This window comes from Pinus tabuliformis, chromosome 8 (genome assembly GCF_031772625.1).
Source record: "Pinus tabuliformis cultivar Carrire ecotype Pingquan chromosome 8, CPIR1, whole genome shotgun sequence".
Lineage (NCBI taxonomy): Eukaryota > Viridiplantae > Streptophyta > Pinopsida > Pinales > Pinaceae > Pinus > Pinus tabuliformis.
The window spans coordinates 1,917,550,660-1,917,568,653 of NC_142294.1; the positions used below are offsets into that span (position 1 = coordinate 1,917,550,660).

The 17,994-nt window shown below is 36.8% G+C and overlaps 1 protein-coding gene across 1 annotated transcript; it reads left to right on the forward strand.

The window, feature by feature from the left end:
• Nucleotides 1–15,586: 15,586 nt before the first annotated feature.
• Nucleotides 15,587–17,374, forward strand: LOC149244145 (UDP-glycosyltransferase 91C1-like). The gene has a single exon (XM_089367931.1). The coding sequence runs from the start codon at nt 15,673–15,675 to the stop codon at nt 17,086–17,088; it is 1,416 nt and encodes a 471-aa protein (XP_089224057.1). The 5' UTR covers nt 15,587–15,672; the 3' UTR covers nt 17,089–17,374.
• Nucleotides 17,375–17,994: the final 620 nt, after the last annotated feature.

A 17,994-nucleotide genomic window follows, 5' to 3' on the forward strand; every position in this document is an offset into this window, starting at 1 on the left:
TGTAATTCATTGGTCGAAATTACCACTCCTCAAACTATCAAGATAGAAGGACATATCAAGAAGAAAAATGTTCAAGAAGTGAAAGATCACATCGAGCATCAAGAATGAATTCGACCATATCTTGTAAAGGATTGGAAGAAATTACCACTCCTCAAACTCTAGAGATAGAAGGACATATCAAAAAGAAAAAGGTTCAAGCAGTGAAAGATCACATCGAGCATCAACAACAAGTTCTCCAAATTTTAAAGGATAACACCACTTCGGTGGAAAATCAAACGAAACAATAGGTAGATCAACGTCGTAGTGAAAATTGTTTTGATGTAGGTGATTGGGTATTTTTACCGCTACATCTGCATAAAGCTATTTATGAGAAGGAAATGTTGGCAATACTACATGCACTTAAAAAAAGGCGACCTTACCGAATGGGAAGACTCTTCAAGGATGAGGATGTGGAAGCATTGTTTTGTGCTATTTCTATTATCCAACCAGATTGGATAAATGAAGCAAGGGATGAATGGAAGAAGGAAGAAGAAGTATGGCCACTTATTGAAAAGTTGCAAAAGATCCCAATTCAAACAATATTGCCAGAAATTGAAGAGGAAGGAAAAATCATATTGGAACCTGGAGCAGTCACAGAAACAAGAACTCGACAGCTACGAAATCGATCAATTTCAAAGTATCTTATCAAGTGGAAGAACTTACCCGCTGAAGATTCCACATGGGAGGACAAGAATTTTATACAGAAGCATCAAGAACTACTCAAGCGTTGAGGACAACGCTTTTGTAAGGAGAGGGGCATGTTAGGCCCCTATAATACTAGTGTAACCCCTTATTGTTATTAGTTCAACCCACTTATTATATTGATGTACCCATGTAGTGCCCATATTGTTACTATTGTGTCCCATAGAAGCCCACTATTGTTATTATTGTGCCCTTACATTATTATTGTTATGTCGGCTCTGATTATGTTATGACCCCTTAGACTCCTATATATAGAAAGGAGGTCTTATTTATATCATCCAAGAATTGTTCATTTATGTAATGTAAAGGAGGTTGCCCCCTCGAAGAGGCTAAATTCTAAGGCATGGATCTATCTTTTCTATCTTTTTCTTGAGCTAGTTCATAACATGGACCTATATAAGGAGGGTTCTTATTGCCTTTGGATTTGATCATAATTGGGTTAGATGGGTCATGGCTTTGCTAACTTCTTCTAGCTTTTCTATTTTGGTGAATGGCTCTCCCTCTGAGGTTTTTATTCCCTCAAGAGGCCTCAACCAGGGAGATCCACTCTCTCCCTTTCTCTTTAATATTATGATGGAAGGACTTGGTAGATCTATTAAGCAGGCAAAAGAAGAAGGCAAAAACAAGGGTCTTCATCTCTCTGAGAATGGACAGATTTTAACTCATCAACAATTTGTTGATGATGCCATGCTACAGGGAGTTCCTACAGTCAAAGAAGCTCTGGCATACACACAAATTCTAAATGACTTTGGCATGGCCATAGGTATGGAGGTCAATCTCTTCAAATCTAAAATATTTTTTTTTAATACCGATATTGCTATTCAAAGGAATATCTCTAGAATTATAGGCTTTCAAAGAGATTCTCTTCCTTCCAAATATTTGGGAGTCCCTCTAACTGCTAAAACTCTTCATAAGAGCATATGGGAGCCGGTGATTAATAAAATGTAGGATAAAATCAGGAATTGGACCACCAGATCTTTAAACTTGGCTGGCAGGTTGGTGCTTACAAAGGTTGTACTCCAATCTATCCCAGTCTTCATGCTTTCAGCACTCCCAACACCAAAAGGAGTCGTACAACAATTCAGAACCATTCAAAGAGACTTCCTCTAGGGAAAGGGGGAGAAAAAAAGAAAATGGGCCTTAGTAGCTTGGGAAAAGATCTGCAAACCCAAAAATCAAGGAGGGCTAGGTTTGGATGATCAAAAAGTTCTAAGTAGCACTTTAGGAGCTAAATTATGGTGGAGATGGGTCAAAGTACCAAAGGCTCAGTGGGCCAGTCTATGGACAGAGAAATATGCCAGCACTTGGGAAATCAATGATCATATAAGGATGTCTGGAAATATAAAAGGCTCATGCATTTGGAATAAGGCCTGGGAGAATAGAGGCTTAGTTCAACAGAATAGCTTCTGGGAAATAAGAGAGGGGGATCTGGCACTTTTTTGGGAAGATAAATGGCAACAAGAACCAATACTGCTGAAAGAGGAATTTGTGGACCTCAAGAGAGAGACAGATAGCATAGGGTTATTAAAGGTCAAAGCTTTTTGGGACCAAACGAATAATGGAGGCAAATGGAGAATGTGGAGGAACATGGTTTATAGGGAAGACAATCCCTTGAAAGCTAAAGTAGAGGCTCTTATGCAGGTATTGGAACAAATGAAGATTCTAGTGTTAAGGGGGCATGACCAATTGAGGTGGGGCAACAATTATGAGGGCACCTTCAATCTTAGGGAGGAAAAACGCAAACTCCTTGAGATGGATTCTCTTGATCCAAATAAAATATGGCAGAATCTATGGAGGCATCAAGGCTGGATGAATATTAAACTCTTGATGTGGCTGATTTATCATAGGAAAAGTCTGACTTGGGACAACATAAGGAAAAGGGGTGTTCTGGGGCCTTCCAGATGCCAGCTCTATGAAGCCTAAGAAGAAACCATGGAACACCTCCTCAATACTTGTGTCTTCACCTCTAGACTATGGGATTATTTTGCCATCATCTTCCAAAAGAGCGACAGGGATAGAGGGTGTATCATCAATACCCTAACCAAGTGGAGGTGAAATTTTTCAGATTACGAAATTCTTGGCTCAGCTTGGGCTCTTACACCCAGCTTCATTATTTGGAATGTCTAGAAGGAAAGGAACAAGAGAATTTTCAAGAATGAAAAAAGACCCTTCCAATTTCTTTTTGAGCAGACCTTGGCTCAAATTAAGGAGACAGTTGGCACCATTGTGCGAAATACCCCTAAGAATCCTCCTTCAAATTCCAACATGAGGATTCTAGGACTGTTAGACATGCAGGGGCTTATTCCGCAAGGAATGAACAGAAAGGTTAAGGTTTTGGATATTGAGAAGGACTTTTGACATCCTCCCCCAAGGGGCTTTATGAAATATAACATTGACAGGACCTCAAAAGGCAACCCAGGCACAGCGGACTTTGGAGGAGTGTTAAGGGATGATTCTAGTAATATCCTTTCCATCTTCCATGGTCATTTGGGAAGAGCTACTAATAACATGGTAGAATCCATGGCTATGGAGAACTGCTTAGACCTCCTAGTGCAGGATAATCGGCAAAATGTAATTATTGAAGCAGACTCTGAGTTAATTATCAACACAGTCAAAAGAATTGGTTGGGGTTCAGAGCCAGAGAAGGTTTCAAAACACTGGAGATTGATCCAGGTCTTTCAAGGGATCCAGATCCACCTCAGAGGCCTAGACATAGTAAGTTTTAATCATGTGCATAGGAAGGCCAACAAACTGGCTGATTTTTTGGCTAATCAAGGAGTGAAGTGCACCATAAACAGGGTCGCGATGGGTGGGCATGGGTTGCCTCAGGAAGGTATCATGGATCAGTGCGATACCCAAGCAGACGAAGATATGATGGTGTATCGCATCAAAACCATGGAAGCTCTATTATGAGTTGCAAGTTTTTCCTATTTTTGTTCTTTCTTAAGTGGCGCGGAGGACTCTGCAGCCTAAGTAGTTGGTTGGAGGGTTGGGGTTTTACTTCTTATAGGTTCACAGACGGCTGCAAAGGCGAAGGTGGTCGTTGCCAGAATTTGGGCTCTCCTGGCTACTGAAACATTCTCGATTCTCTGTACAAGGATGCAAATCCACCCACAGAGTGGTTTTTGGGGTATCGGGGGCCTCTCGGGTGGGATGTGGTTTTCATGTTTTGGGAGTGATCACACTCATCGTGCTACACGTGGCTGAGCGGTGGGTTTCTTTACCGCCCTTATTGCATGTTAACTAGCAGCACTTTTGCTTGGTGCGATATGACCCTAGACCGTCAGATCTTGCATGGATGTTCTATGGCTAGGATTCATCAGGTAGGTCTATGGGTCCATAAGGTCAAAAGGTGGTCTTCTTTACAACATGATACTTTTCGATACTATCGGTGGCCGCCGTATTACCATGGGTTTTCCACTCGAGAATGTTATACCGGATCGAGGGCTGTTTTCCGGCAATCGTGGGCCTCACTGCAGAAAGTGGTATTTCTATTTTGGAAGCGATCCCAAATAGTATTCTACACGTGGTAGTGGCGTTGGCTAAAATACCACCCTCATCACATGCTAAATTTCAGTATTTTTGGCCGACGCAATATGAACCTCTGCCATCGAATCAAGCGAGGCGAATCAACAGCTGCAATTGATCAAGCAAGTTGGCTGGCTAGGCGGGTAAGTTTTCTGCTTTTTGACTGGCTGAATTAGTCCTCTGCCATCGGATTGGGTCAGCTGGCTCATCAACAACAGTGACGTTTAATGCAACTTGTTTGGAAGTTGGCGAGAAGTGTTTAAGCTCCTCTTCTTGGCAGGAGGATTTGGTCACGGGTGGTGATGAGCCCCGGAAATGGGTAACTACATGGGCTCATTTTGCCTATTATTCTCATTTAATCCACCATCCTCCATAGTTTTATACATGCTTTTGAATATATTTATGTTAATTGTGTGAATGGGAATAGTCACTTTACCACAAGGTCTAATACGTGCTTATTGCATATTTTTGGACATTTTTGGACCAAGATCAGGCATTTATGAGCAGATTGGCAGCCAAATACGAAGAAACAAGGCTGAGGATTTGTAGGAGGGGTGTCTCCTACACTAAATGACCCCTTCCTTGAGTTCTCCACCATCAGCTCGGAGTTCTACAACAGGGGCAGCCGAGCAGGTCTAGTGAAGTGGCTGATTAACTACAGTTTTGGGCAGCCAAGCTCCTAAATTTAAGGAGGACTGTTGGGGGTCCTCATTTTCATAAGTAGGAAGGCTTCAAGCCTTAGTAGTTTAGTCATTTTGTTAGCCTATTTTTGCACTTTAGTGCAGCCCTGTATCAGCACATTTTCGAGCTTCTTCTTGTAGATAGTTTTTGGAATGTAACTATTATTTTTTGATCAATGAAGATGAATCTAGCTTTGCACCAGCTTTGATCTTTCTTAGGAGGCTGTAGATCTTGGGTTTGGGCCCAACCCAAGTGTCCAGTACCTCCTTTGTGTACTTTTATGTGTTTTTCTTGCATTCATAGAACAATTTCTATTATTTAGGTTAAATCTTGCTTCATTACTTAGGTTGTTTTTGATGATTAAGATAGTTGTTCATGCTTCTGGTTGATTTGACAGTTTGGTAACAGAAAATATCCACAAAAAGGCTACCAAGCAATCCTTGATTTCATTTCTCCCTCCTTGGGATCATGAATTGATACCAAGGTACACTTGCTACCACAAAAAACACTATTTTTTCCTTCCAATGCAATTGCTAGTGTTAGATTTTGAGTTGGAAAAGTTGATATCAGTTGTGTTTCCATGTTTAGATCTATTCTTGCTTAGTTTCCATAGCTCTCTTGCATGATTTTCTGTCTATAAACTTCTGTTCATCATATTTCTAGTTTTTAAGGGCAGATTAGGTCAAAATAGATAGATCTCTGTTTTTTTAGTCTTTGTTTGGATCAGTTTTGGAAAGTAGTGTGCAGAGCACCTGTAATACATTCCTACCTACCCTTCCTCCATCATACAACCTGCTCCAGTCCCTCACTCAAGATTTTTTCCCTTCATTCGCCACACTTTCCCAACTTGCCCTAATTTCTACATTTTTGTGCAACATTGCTTTCTTCATCCTTGAACAAATCCAACCATCTTCATCACTCCTTAGCTTCATTTACCAGGTCCTACACCTCTTAACATCCTTATCCATCCTTCATTTCCACTTTCCCACTGTTTTTCCACCATCAATCCTCTAAAAACCACTTTCAGCCTCTTCCTGTAGAACTTCCTATAGAATTTCCTATAGATCCCCTACAGCCTCCTGTAGAAGATAACGTGAGATATTTTTTGAGATCTGAGCATGGTGGAAATATCCAGAAGGGTGCTAGGGACACCTTAGGTCCTCTCCACACCTTACTAACCCCCTTCAAACACCCACTCCATTTCCTTTCGCCAATCAACCTCTACACAGTCAAAAATAGTGAAAACACATGCATAATAATTCTGCATAAAATTGCTCAAAAATACAAAAAGATGATTTTTCCATATTTTCCTTCAGAAGTAGCTTAAACACAGGTATTTGACCTCTGTAATAGTCCATGGCATCCATTTTAGTAGTTGTACATCTCTTTTCTTGCACAAGTAGGGTTAGTCGGTAAAACTAAGGTTTGCTAGGGTTTACATTTCCTTTCAACTATCATCTTCTTTCTGCAAGTAGACTAGCCTCTTTTGAGTTAGCTTTTATCCTTCACAGTTACAATCTTCTTCTAAGAACTTATATAAGTTGGCTTAAGCTCCTAGCGAACTTGTGCCAGCTGATCAAGTGACAGCCTGTAGTAATATCTAGTACTTGTGCATATAGCACCGTCGCTTCCAAGTTTGTTACGAACTACTGGGTTGATAAAAGTAAAATATGGAGTCCCAGGAGTTGCAGCATCATTGTTGTTATAATGGAGCTCACCAGGCGGGAGGCTATTTGTTTTGGCTTCGCTGCAAGCTTCTTCTTTGTTTTGATTTTAAGAGTTTAGTTGTTACGTTTTTGGGGTAGGGGCTATTGCCTTAGGCCCGTTCTCTGTCGAGTTTGGGGGTCTCTTCCTTGGTCCATAACTCCTTGTGGATAGTTGTAAATTTTGTACTTTATTAATGAAATAGAAGGTCCAAATCTTTCGTTAAAAAAAAAGAAAAGGAAAAAAATGTATTATATATAGAAAGGACGAGGTGAAACTAGTGCTCAAACTTGATGTATTATGGATAGGGTCGAAGTCTTGATGAACCAACCCTTGATCAACAAGATTATTGAGAAACTGGTAAAAGAAGACTCTATGATACTTTGGTTAGAAGCAATATTGTGAAATATTCTTGGATATTCCCCCCAATATAAGTTGATGGTCAAGGGATGGATATCCTTCAAATTCAATAGAGCATAGGATAATACTATAATATTTAAAAATGACTAGTTGTAGGGGCCTTCCACTTCGGTATTGCATAGTTGGAAGCTAGGGTTTGACCCCCATTGTGAACTAATGAGTATCCAACATGTTTGGATGCTTCTCCTTGGGATAACACTAGAATTATGGAATGAAGCGGTTTTACAACTAATTGGAGGTAACATTAGGTGTTTCATTATGGTTGAGGAAAATCTCTAGGAATCCTTTGACAAATGAATGGAGAAAGTGCTCATTAAAGTTGATATTACAGATAGGTTGTCAACATAAATTGAATTTTTTAGAGGGGAATCATTACTAATTTAATCATTATACTACCAAAATTTTTTCATTGGTTAATGTATCATTGGGAAGACCCTTTGTGTAGGGAGTGTAGCATCTAAATACCTTAATGGTAGCCTAAGAAGAAGTGGTGGATTAGAAAATGAGATGTCCTCAATGATTAGACTCCATTGGATCAAGAAGAACCAAAACGAATAATGTCACCCATTCAAGGGGTTGAAATCATCCTAGCTCTCCCTAAGTAGAGGCAAGACTTCTCAACTAAAAAGAGGGAGTTCAATAAGGAATCTACTTAAATTGGTGCATATAAACTAAAGGAGTTTGTTTCTTTGGATTCAAAAGCTCTGTTTTTTTTAATGAAGAGTCTTATCACCTAAAGGAGAGTTTTAGGAGGGGAAACTTCAAATAGTTTTTATACCTAGTGGTACTTCATTAATCGAAGTTGGAGAATTGTTGATTTTTTAATGTGGTTTCAAATGCATCTCTAGAGTTGCATTAAGGGTGGCCACTCAATAATTTTTTGCAAGTTATGGATACTTAAATAATAAAAAAAATTTATCTCCTATGTCATTTTTGTTGTAGGAAATATAGCTCAGAAAATGAAAGAGGAAGGATCAAGAGTGCTTTAGGTTTGATGCATTATAAACTGGATCCAATGGGGACAAAATCATATATCTCAAAAAAAAAATTTGAAGGCCTAAAGGGAGTTAAAGGTAGGAAAATAATTGACCATACAAGGGATACTTAGAGCGAAAAACCATAGGAAGGTTGCTACATCATGATTTCTTTGTCTTTTAACATTAACAGGTTAGGGGGTTTTCTACTGAATTTATCCCTCATAATGTTTCTTTCTATGTATAGGTTGGATGTGATTATGTTCCAAGAGGAAATGTATGAGGGGACTAAATTAATTGAGTTTCTTTCCTCTATCTTAAAGGAGAATTTTTTTTGTGGTATGAATGCACAAGGATTCTCTAATTGCCTAGTAACTAGTTAGAATGATAGATTTGAGGCTACTAATTTTATCTGTCTCATTTCTAGAATTATGGTTGAAGGAAGGGCCAAGGGCGTAGATGAGCTATTTAAACTTGTGAACTTGTAGGAGCCATATAAAAGTTCGTTACATTCTAGAATGATTTAAAATATCAATGAATATTGAGTTGGTGACCATAGGAGTTTACTTAAATCTTACTCTGAATTCAAGAAAATACCAGGTTGAGGATGGTAGATTAGATCCACTAGAAAAACATTTCACTCACGTATTTTAAGACTTAATATTGATGGATGTTGAACCAATTAAGGTTGTTTCAACTTGGTGAAATTCCAAAAGTAGCAAGATTGGTGTTTTGGAGAAATTGAATCATTTTCGTATTTCTAAGAAGACCCTTGAGGAGATTTATAGATAAAAATAATTTTGTAGCTTTTCATGGGAACCATAACCATCTACCTACCCTATTTTAATTTGAGGTGGAGAATCAAAATGCCTCATTTCCATTTAAGTTTAATCACTCTTGGCTCTTGGAGGAAAGATTTAGACATCTAATTCTAAGAAATTGGAAAAAGTATAAAATTTTCACTAGCGAATATGGAATGCTTCAATTCTCTAACAACTTGATTAGAGTTAAGAAGGTTGTTGCAGTATGGGAAAACGTAGAATCAAAAGAATACCAAGAAGACTTGAAGGTTGTGGATGTAATGACGTAGGAACTTTTTGACTAAGACAAGAATGGTATTTTCATTGACAATGAGGATGAATGGTTAAAATACCTTTAAGGTAAAATAAAGTCCTTCCAAAGCTGGAAGAAACTAAGTGGACATTTAAAATCCATATAAATTTATTTTTTGAGGAGATAATAATATGAATTTATTTCAAAAATATGTTTTCCATAGAATGAAATTTAATTGTATTATGGAGTCAATATGTCTATATGGTTCATAGGTCTCATCCTTTAAGAATATTTCCCATGTAAGTAAACAACACTTCCAATCCTTGTTTAAGGTGAATGATGTATCTAATATAAGGGAGATTGTGAAAATAGTTAGATTGTTTCCTATATTCTTTAATGATGAGATGAATGAATTTACAGAGTTATAGGAATAGAATAATTAAAAGATATTCTCAGGACTTTTCAGATGGCCAAAATTCCACACCTTGATGCTTTGATTACGAAATTCTTCGTAGGATTTTACAACGTCTTACAGGATAAGTTTCTTAGGGTGATCTAGAAGGGAATAGTATATGGAAAGATATTAGGGGATTTTATAGCACTTAATTCAAAAAATAATGACCTTACACCTTCGATGATCTCATAACAATATTCCTTTACAACCTTATCTACAATATTTTCTCGAAGACCATTGGAAACAAAATGAAACAAACACTATCTAATTCCATTTTAGAAGAACAATTTGGATTTATTTTTAATAAGAAAATTCATGATGTTGTTGGGAAACATAGGAGGGGTTTCATTCAATAAAAACTATAAAACAACCCATAATAGTTATGAAAAATGATTGTTCAAAGGAACATCACAAAGTGAAAAGGCTCCTTTTCATATTAGTTTTTCCTTAAATAGATTTATCAGTTCAATCTATTAATTTTATTATGGGGTGTGTGGAATCTGCAAAATTCGAAGTGTCAATAAATGGCTCTTCTTCGCGGTTCTTCATGAAATTTAGGGGTCACAAGCAAGGATGCCCCTTGTCACCATTTTTGTTCCCCTTGGTAGAATAAATGCTTAGTAGATTCATTATAGAAACAAAGGGAAATAGATTATTAAGAGATATACAAGTTAAGGAATCCATTGAGGTAACCCACTCATCATTTATAGATGGCATTTTACTTTTTGGTAACTTAAAAACGATCGATCGATCGATCGATAGAGAGCGAGAGAGAGAGAGAGAGAGAGAGAGAGAGAGAGAGAGAGAGAGAGAGAGAGAGAGAGAGAGAGAGAGAGAATTATGTCAGCATACTAATGGTGATCCTCATTGGGAAAACTGCAAAATGAGGACCACCCCACAAGCAATGAAATATTTATCCTACAAGTGTAATAGGAACACTAGAGGTTTGACATGTTAGGGATTTGTATTAGGGCCCTAATCATGGTGTAAGGACAACCACTAGCATATTAGGGACAACAACATAACATTTTCTTAATAGATGAGAATTATGAGAGAGAGAGAGAATTATGTCAGCATATTAATGGTGATCCTCATTGGGAAAACTGCAAAATGAGGACCACCCCACAAGCAATGAAATATTTATCCTACAAGTGTAATAGGGACACCATTAGAGGTTTGACATGTTAGGGATTTGTATTAGGGCCCTAATCATGGTGTAAGGACAACCACTAGCATATTAGGGACAACAACATAACATTTTCTTAATAGATGAATTAATATAATTATTAAAGAATTAAAATATACCAAGTTATGGTCCTTTTACAACCCTAAACTAAATTATTAATCTCTTTATCTATCTATGTATTGTGCTTACCTAATGACAATAACCACTAGTATACCAACACATTATATATTCAATATATATACTATTACTAGATGTATGTTGGTACACATACTAGTATAAATATAAACATAATATGTGATTATATATATTGGTATATATATCGACACTGTATACAAATAGATAGATATATATATGTGTGTGTGTGTACTAACACATATAACTTGTATATATAGCAACACACATATATTGAATACATATTATCTATGTATACTAGTGGTGGTCCTCATTGGGAAAGTTTGGAAAATGAGGATATCTCGCCTTTAAGTGGAATATGGTTGCTCCTAAAATGCCTTGTATTGTAAAAATGGGTTTAAAGGCCTTATGAATGGGAATGGAGGGAAAATAAGGCCCTTAGGTTCTATATGAGGTCTCTAGGGACCAAGGGACATGAATGAAGCCTCAAGCCACAAAATATATTGGTGTATAGGATATCATCATTCTTAATGTGGGATATGGGGTTTTGTGCACTAGGGATAATCTAAAGCTGTGAACTAGGGTTGAGTTTGAGACCATGGTCAAGGAAACATTTGAGGGACAATAACTTGAGTTTCTTGAGCTAAAGGACCATGATCAAGGCCATGAACACACCATGGATTCGTTAAAATGCATCATTGTCATACAAGATTGATATGGACATGATAAGGAGTTTTTGCACAATAGGGACATAGGTATTGGGGCATTAAGCAGATAAGGGCCTTATCATCCTTGGGTTACCACTATACAATGGTTTTGTTTGATTATGAATTGGTTAGTTTTTTTACTTATTATGTGTAGTTTTTATAACCCATAGATCTAAAATTTAAATTAAAGGTTTAAAAATATTATAAATGTAATAAACTAGATTAAAGAAACAAGATGAGATATGTGAAATATACCCTTGTATTATGATAATTAGGGGAGGTGTTGGGAACATAATTTTCATCGTTTTGAGGGACCTTTTTGGATCTAGCTTTGGCTATTCACCCAAGATTTCATAAGGACTTGCAAAATTTCATGTGTGGGGGAGAAATTGGGCCTTCATTTTGAGGCCTTTACTACTATCAAAAGTGTGAGTTTTTCCCTTTCTACTCCCTCATATAGCCTATTATCATTCCCTTTTGTCACAATCATTTGCATTATGGTCATCACATGCTAATAAGTTGTGATGTTGTTAAATTCAATGATTTTCCCTTATTTTTAATGAGTTATTTGAGCTAAAGCTTTCCTTTTCTAATGTGAGTATCAGATCTTGTAACACTAGTCAAAATCTAGTAACCCAAATCATTAGTTGTCATATCTATGCACCCCCAAGGTGAAATATGCCACATGGTTTTCATTTCTAGGTGGATTGAGATGGATTAGTGTTGGTTGGATTACTCCCAATTAGACAAGGAAGGCACCAACTCATGTTTAATTCTCAAGGAAAGCGTAGGGTGGCAATGCATAGAACATAAAAAAAATTGAATAGTTAATCAATGTCAAGGTTTGGAAAGTGGCATGGACATTTTCATGCATGCCATGTCATGTAAATATCCTATTCCAACATACAAGCAATTATCCATGTCAACAAAAGTTGTATATGTTAATTGCATTTCCCCCTACTCTATTTTTGGGATGTAAACAATTAAAAAGTGTGTATGTCCTTGGGAGTTATTCATGGTTCAATACACCATCCCCTATATTATATAACATCTATAAAAAGTAAAGGTTGAAGTTCGATGCTTGTAATATTAAAGGATTGACCAAGAAAGCAATCAATTTGTGTATTACAAAGTTGTTCAAATGGTCCAATTTGAAGGCCATATGTTGGTGTATATTGTAGTTTAATGACAAAGTATATGTGGATTCATGTTGAGTCTATCTAGACTGCCTTATAATTGTAATGTGAACTTGTGTATTCTTCTTTTAATATAAATGATGCTATTATGAGTTTTATTTCATAGCAAAGTACTTATACTATAGTTTTCCTTTGTAGCGCAAGTCAACAGGTAGGCCCCCCTACTTGGTTTGTGTTTGAAATTCATTTATTTCTTAGTTAGATTAGCTAATTAGATATATTTTTATTCTATATATCAATATTTTAAATCACTATCATTTTACTTCTTGAACATTCGTATGTCCATTGCAAAAGTGTGGATTTCCTATGGAGTCTAGGCACTGAAGGTTGAAGAAAAAAAGTGATTTTTAAGTAATTGAAAAACTTTTTGATGTCTTTAACACAAAACAAATTATTGTGATCAAAACTCATAAAATGCTCTTGTAAACATAATCCTAGTGATCCAATAAACTTGTAGCATTTTTTTTCTTCCTAATTGAATTTTATCTTTTAAGTGTAGCGAAGATAGGCACTTAAGGTTGAAGAATGAAAGTGCTTCTTAAGGAATCATAGAACCATTTAATTCCTGTGACACCAAACAAAGGACTATGATTAGAGTTCAAAATGTGCACTTGAAAACATAAGCTCAGTAATCCAAAAAACTTTTGTAGCCCTTTAATTTCCATTTTGATAGAATTTTATTGCCAATGTATGTATTAGAGCATTAGGTTGTAAAATTTATTTCATAGCTGGAGAATCATTTATGCATTAGTTTGACACATACAATGTTGGTGTTTATAAGTTTGTGAACACATATGGACAATTGAATGTAACAAAACTTAAACAATTAAATTGCCTGAAAGCCACCATCTCAAACTAAAGAAGGTTGTATTCAATCAATTTTGCACGACCTCCTCAAATCAAAAGAGGTTTACTATAATTTAAGGTTCCTCAAATTCGATGTGGATAAACCCTTGGAAATCTAGGAACCCTCTCCAAATTCAAGAGTATGAGGTGGCACAATATCTATTTTAAATAACCTCCTCAAACTAATGGAGGTTGTATAGAATTAATTTTGAATAACCTCCTCAAATAAAATTTAAGTTTCCTCAATTTTATGTGGATAAACTTTTCAAAATCTAGGAACTCATTCTATTTTAAGCATATAATCTTAATAGGAAGCATGTCCCTAATAATAAATCATGTTTAATTGAAAGAAGCTACCAAAAGACTCATTTTTCCTAGCGATTTCAAAAAATCTCATGAAATTTAAGTAATCTTCTTAAATCTCAGGAAGGATTCTATAGTATACCTAAGGCATAATATTAGAAATATTATCATAATGTCAAAAATAAATATTGTGTAATAATGGTTCTATAACTAATCAATATTACATATTAATGATTATATTACATAATAATTGTCATATGACTATTGCTACATAATACTTATTTATTACATTATGATCATAAATTTAATAGCATATCTTAAGTATATTACATTTTTTAAAATAATTAAAAAGTAGCTAATATTTAAGAACATGTGTTTTTTTTTAAGAATTCAAAGGTTCAACTCTAAAAAGGGTTTTCCCATAAACAAGTGTCTGATACAACAATTTTGGTGTCTATTTATTACTCTTTAAATTTTGGTGTCTATTTATTACTCTTAAACTTAAATATAAACAAGTGTCTGATACAACAATTTTGGTGTCTATTTATTACTCTTAAACTTAAATGAGTTTAAGTGTTTGGTAGTTACATATTTAAAATAATGAATAATAGATGTATACATTTAAATATCAATGTTTTTCATGGATTTGTTTGGAAATATAGAAACAATTGATATATTCTCCATGATAAAATAATTTCAATACCATGGAGTAATAAAATTAAGTGTTCCATGTTTACATATTTAAAATAATGATGATAAAATAGTTTCAATACCATGGATTTATCAAATCTCTTGAAGTGCAAATTTCTTTTATAGTGCAATATAAAAAATTTCATTGTTTAAATTGCATTTTTTAATGTATAAATGGATTCAACCCCTTGAAAATATCCTTGAGTACTTGGATTGTGTAGACTATGTAAACTTATAAAAAATATATCTAAAATAAACCAAAATAATTGAAATAGTTTATTTGTAATCTATTTTTTTATTAATATTTTTTAAATGCTATATACAAATAAAAATTTATATTAAAAATTAAAAAAAAATTACACACTTTCTTTTTATTATTTTATTAAAAAATAATTGATTTTTTCCACTTTCAATAAATATACTTAATTTCTATATAAAAAATGGACATTTAAATAGTTTATCAAAATCTTGTATTGATATATTTTTAGTAAGTATAAAATTATACATATTCAAAACTGAAAATACAACTCTTTACATTTAATTACTTCCATCTTTTAACTTTTTCCATTTAATTACTTCTATTTTTTAATTGATATAAAATTATGTACTTTCCTTGTGAATTTATTCCTTTTTACAAGTTGGCGTCCTGTGGAAGCAGTAGTAGTGTATATTGAATTGAGTTCCTTACCTAAGCTTCTTTTGCTAATGCGTATACAATGAGAGATGATTATTAAATTGAGGTTCTGTGATTTATTAATTCCAATGTGATTATCGCTCAAAACACGTCTTAAAAAATAAGAGATGATGTCAGACGTAACACAGCTTTCCGGCTGCAAAAGTTTTCCGACGATAAACAGATCTCCAATAATGAATATCAACATCGGTCTTTGTAAACGTAGCTGGAAAGGTGGGCCAGACCAGGTGAATCTGCAATCGGGATAAGTGTTGCCTGTTATTATCGAATTATTAATTATCCTGCGATACTTATTGATGAGAGCCCTGCAATGTTCTTCGACATTTGCCATTATTTCCAGACAAGTAACTGATAGCTACCTGTATGATGGATGTTCAGAGGAGTGAGAAGAAGCTTCGTTTCTTGCTCTTCCCATGGCTGGCTCAGGGACACATAAATCCCTTCTTACAGCTCGCTAAGGCTCTCGCAATTCATGGCCACACCATCTCCTTCCTCTCCACGCCTCTTAACATTTCCAGGCTCAGGCCTTCCTTACAGCTACAGGAGTGGCCGGGATCGATCGATCTGCTGGAACTGCCGTTACCGCCGACGGAAGGCCTGACTCTGGGCGCCGAGTGCACAGCAGACATCCCGGTAGAAATGGCGTTTCCCCTCAAGAAAGCCATGGACGGCATGGAGAAGCCGTTCCGAAGCCTGCTCGGGCAGCTGTCGCCGGATTATCTCGTCCACGACTTCGTGCAATATTGGGCGCAAAGCGCCGCTGCAGAGATGCGCATTCCTGTCATTTATTTCTCAGTCTTTGCTCCGGTCAGCTGCTGTTATTTCTTGCACCCTTCTAAACTACGGAACCAGGAAATAACAGCCGAGGAGCTGGCCGCTCCGCCCTTCGGATTCCCGTCATCCACGGTCTCGTTCAGGCTGTACGAAGCGCAGGATATTTTAGTTATGTACAGCGGAATACCCGGGCACGTTCCTCCGATCTATCGGTTTTCTAAATCCCTGGAAGGATGCGTGGCGGTAGCTGTGAAATCCTGCTTCAAATACGAAGATAAGTATATTCGCTATTTCCAGAACGCCATCGGAGTCCCCGTACTCTCGGTCGGCCCGCTCATGCCCACCGTGCAGCCCGTTGCTGGCAACGGCGAGGGCTCCGATCTGCTGAAATGGCTTGACACTCAGAGGCCGGGCTCGGTGGTGTTTGTGTCGTTCGGCAGCGAGACGTTCCTGTCGAGAGAGGAAGCTTGCGTGATAGCGTTTGGCTTGGAGATGAGCGGGGTCCCGTTCCTCTGGTCGCTGCGCGTTCCACAGTACTTGGACGATCCCCCGGAGCTCCTTCCCGAGGGATTCGAGACTCGAACCCGGGACCGTGGATTAGTGGCCCGGTGCTGGGTGCCGCAGATGCGTATCCTTTCGCACGGGTCAATCGGTGGATATCTGAGCCACGGCGGGTGGAGCTCCGCCATGGAAGCGCTGAGCTGTGGATTGCCCCTCATTCTCCTTCCTTTAAGGCTTGACCATGGCTTGAATGCTCGCCAAATAACGATGGAATTGAAGGCGGGTTTAGAGATCGAAAGGGGAGACGATGGCTCCTTCAGCAAAGAAAGTATATGCAGAGCAGTCAAAATGATAATGGAGGGAGAAGAGGGGAAGAACATGAGGTCGAAAGCAGTGGAGGCCCAAGATATTGTTGGGGGCAGTGCTGGGCGGCAGCAGAGTTACATCTATGACTTTATCCAACAGTTGGCAGGAGTACAGAACATGGAGGAAACAACGCAGTAGACACTATCTGTGTTTTTGTTTCTGAAAACATAAAATAAGTTTTTCATAGAACAGAGTGGTTTTATTCCCGTGTTTATGTTTCAGAAACGCTGTAGAACCTATCAAACAGCCGCTAAGCTAGTAGGCTGCATATTGTTTTTGGTGGATCTAAATGAATATGCACGTAAACCTTCTCTGGTTTAATCCTCTGTATATTGTTTTTGGTGTATCATACTGTGTTTCTTGTTGAAATAATTAATTCGATGACATTGCGATTCATTCCGGTGTCAGTTAAATAACAAAACTCAAATTTACGTTTTATGTTTAACCCATGTGTACCTGTAATAGTCGTAGACCCACTGTTAATGATATTCTGATAGCACTGTAAAGTGCGAGTAAGAAACCTGTTATTAGATAGTTATGCTTTTCACTCCCTAAATCCAACCTAACAGTCAAAGCACCTACCTTGCCTCTGACCTCATCCCCACTGCTTTCGTGCTAATCCCATGTCCATCACCCTTGCATGTGTCACGCCATGCCTGGAGGATGACAAATGTACGGAAGGCACGCCCTCCAAAATATTTTTCGTGTCTCAATATATTGCACCCCATTGAGAATACTATTACAAATTATGCTAAACTATCTTACAAAATTTCAAGTAGCTTGATTGAATCCATTGACAATAATGTACTTTGAATAAGAACAATGGAGCTTACTTTTTAATACCATGAATTGGACTAAAGAGGAACTTAAAAATAATAAAAACAAGTTTGAATACATTTTTAATTAAAATTTTCATAGGTTTTTGACATGCTAAATAATAATAATATAGGACGCCTGTATTTTGAAGAAATTTATAATCTTTTGACAAATAGAAAGTATAGAACATTCCGGAAAGAAAGGTAACACAGGTAAAAATTTCAAAAT

Coding starts and splice junctions, on each gene's coding strand:
- LOC149244145 (XM_089367931.1), top strand. CDS start 15,673: ATGATGGATGTTCAGAGGAGTGAGAAGAAGCTTCGTTTCTTGCTCTTC.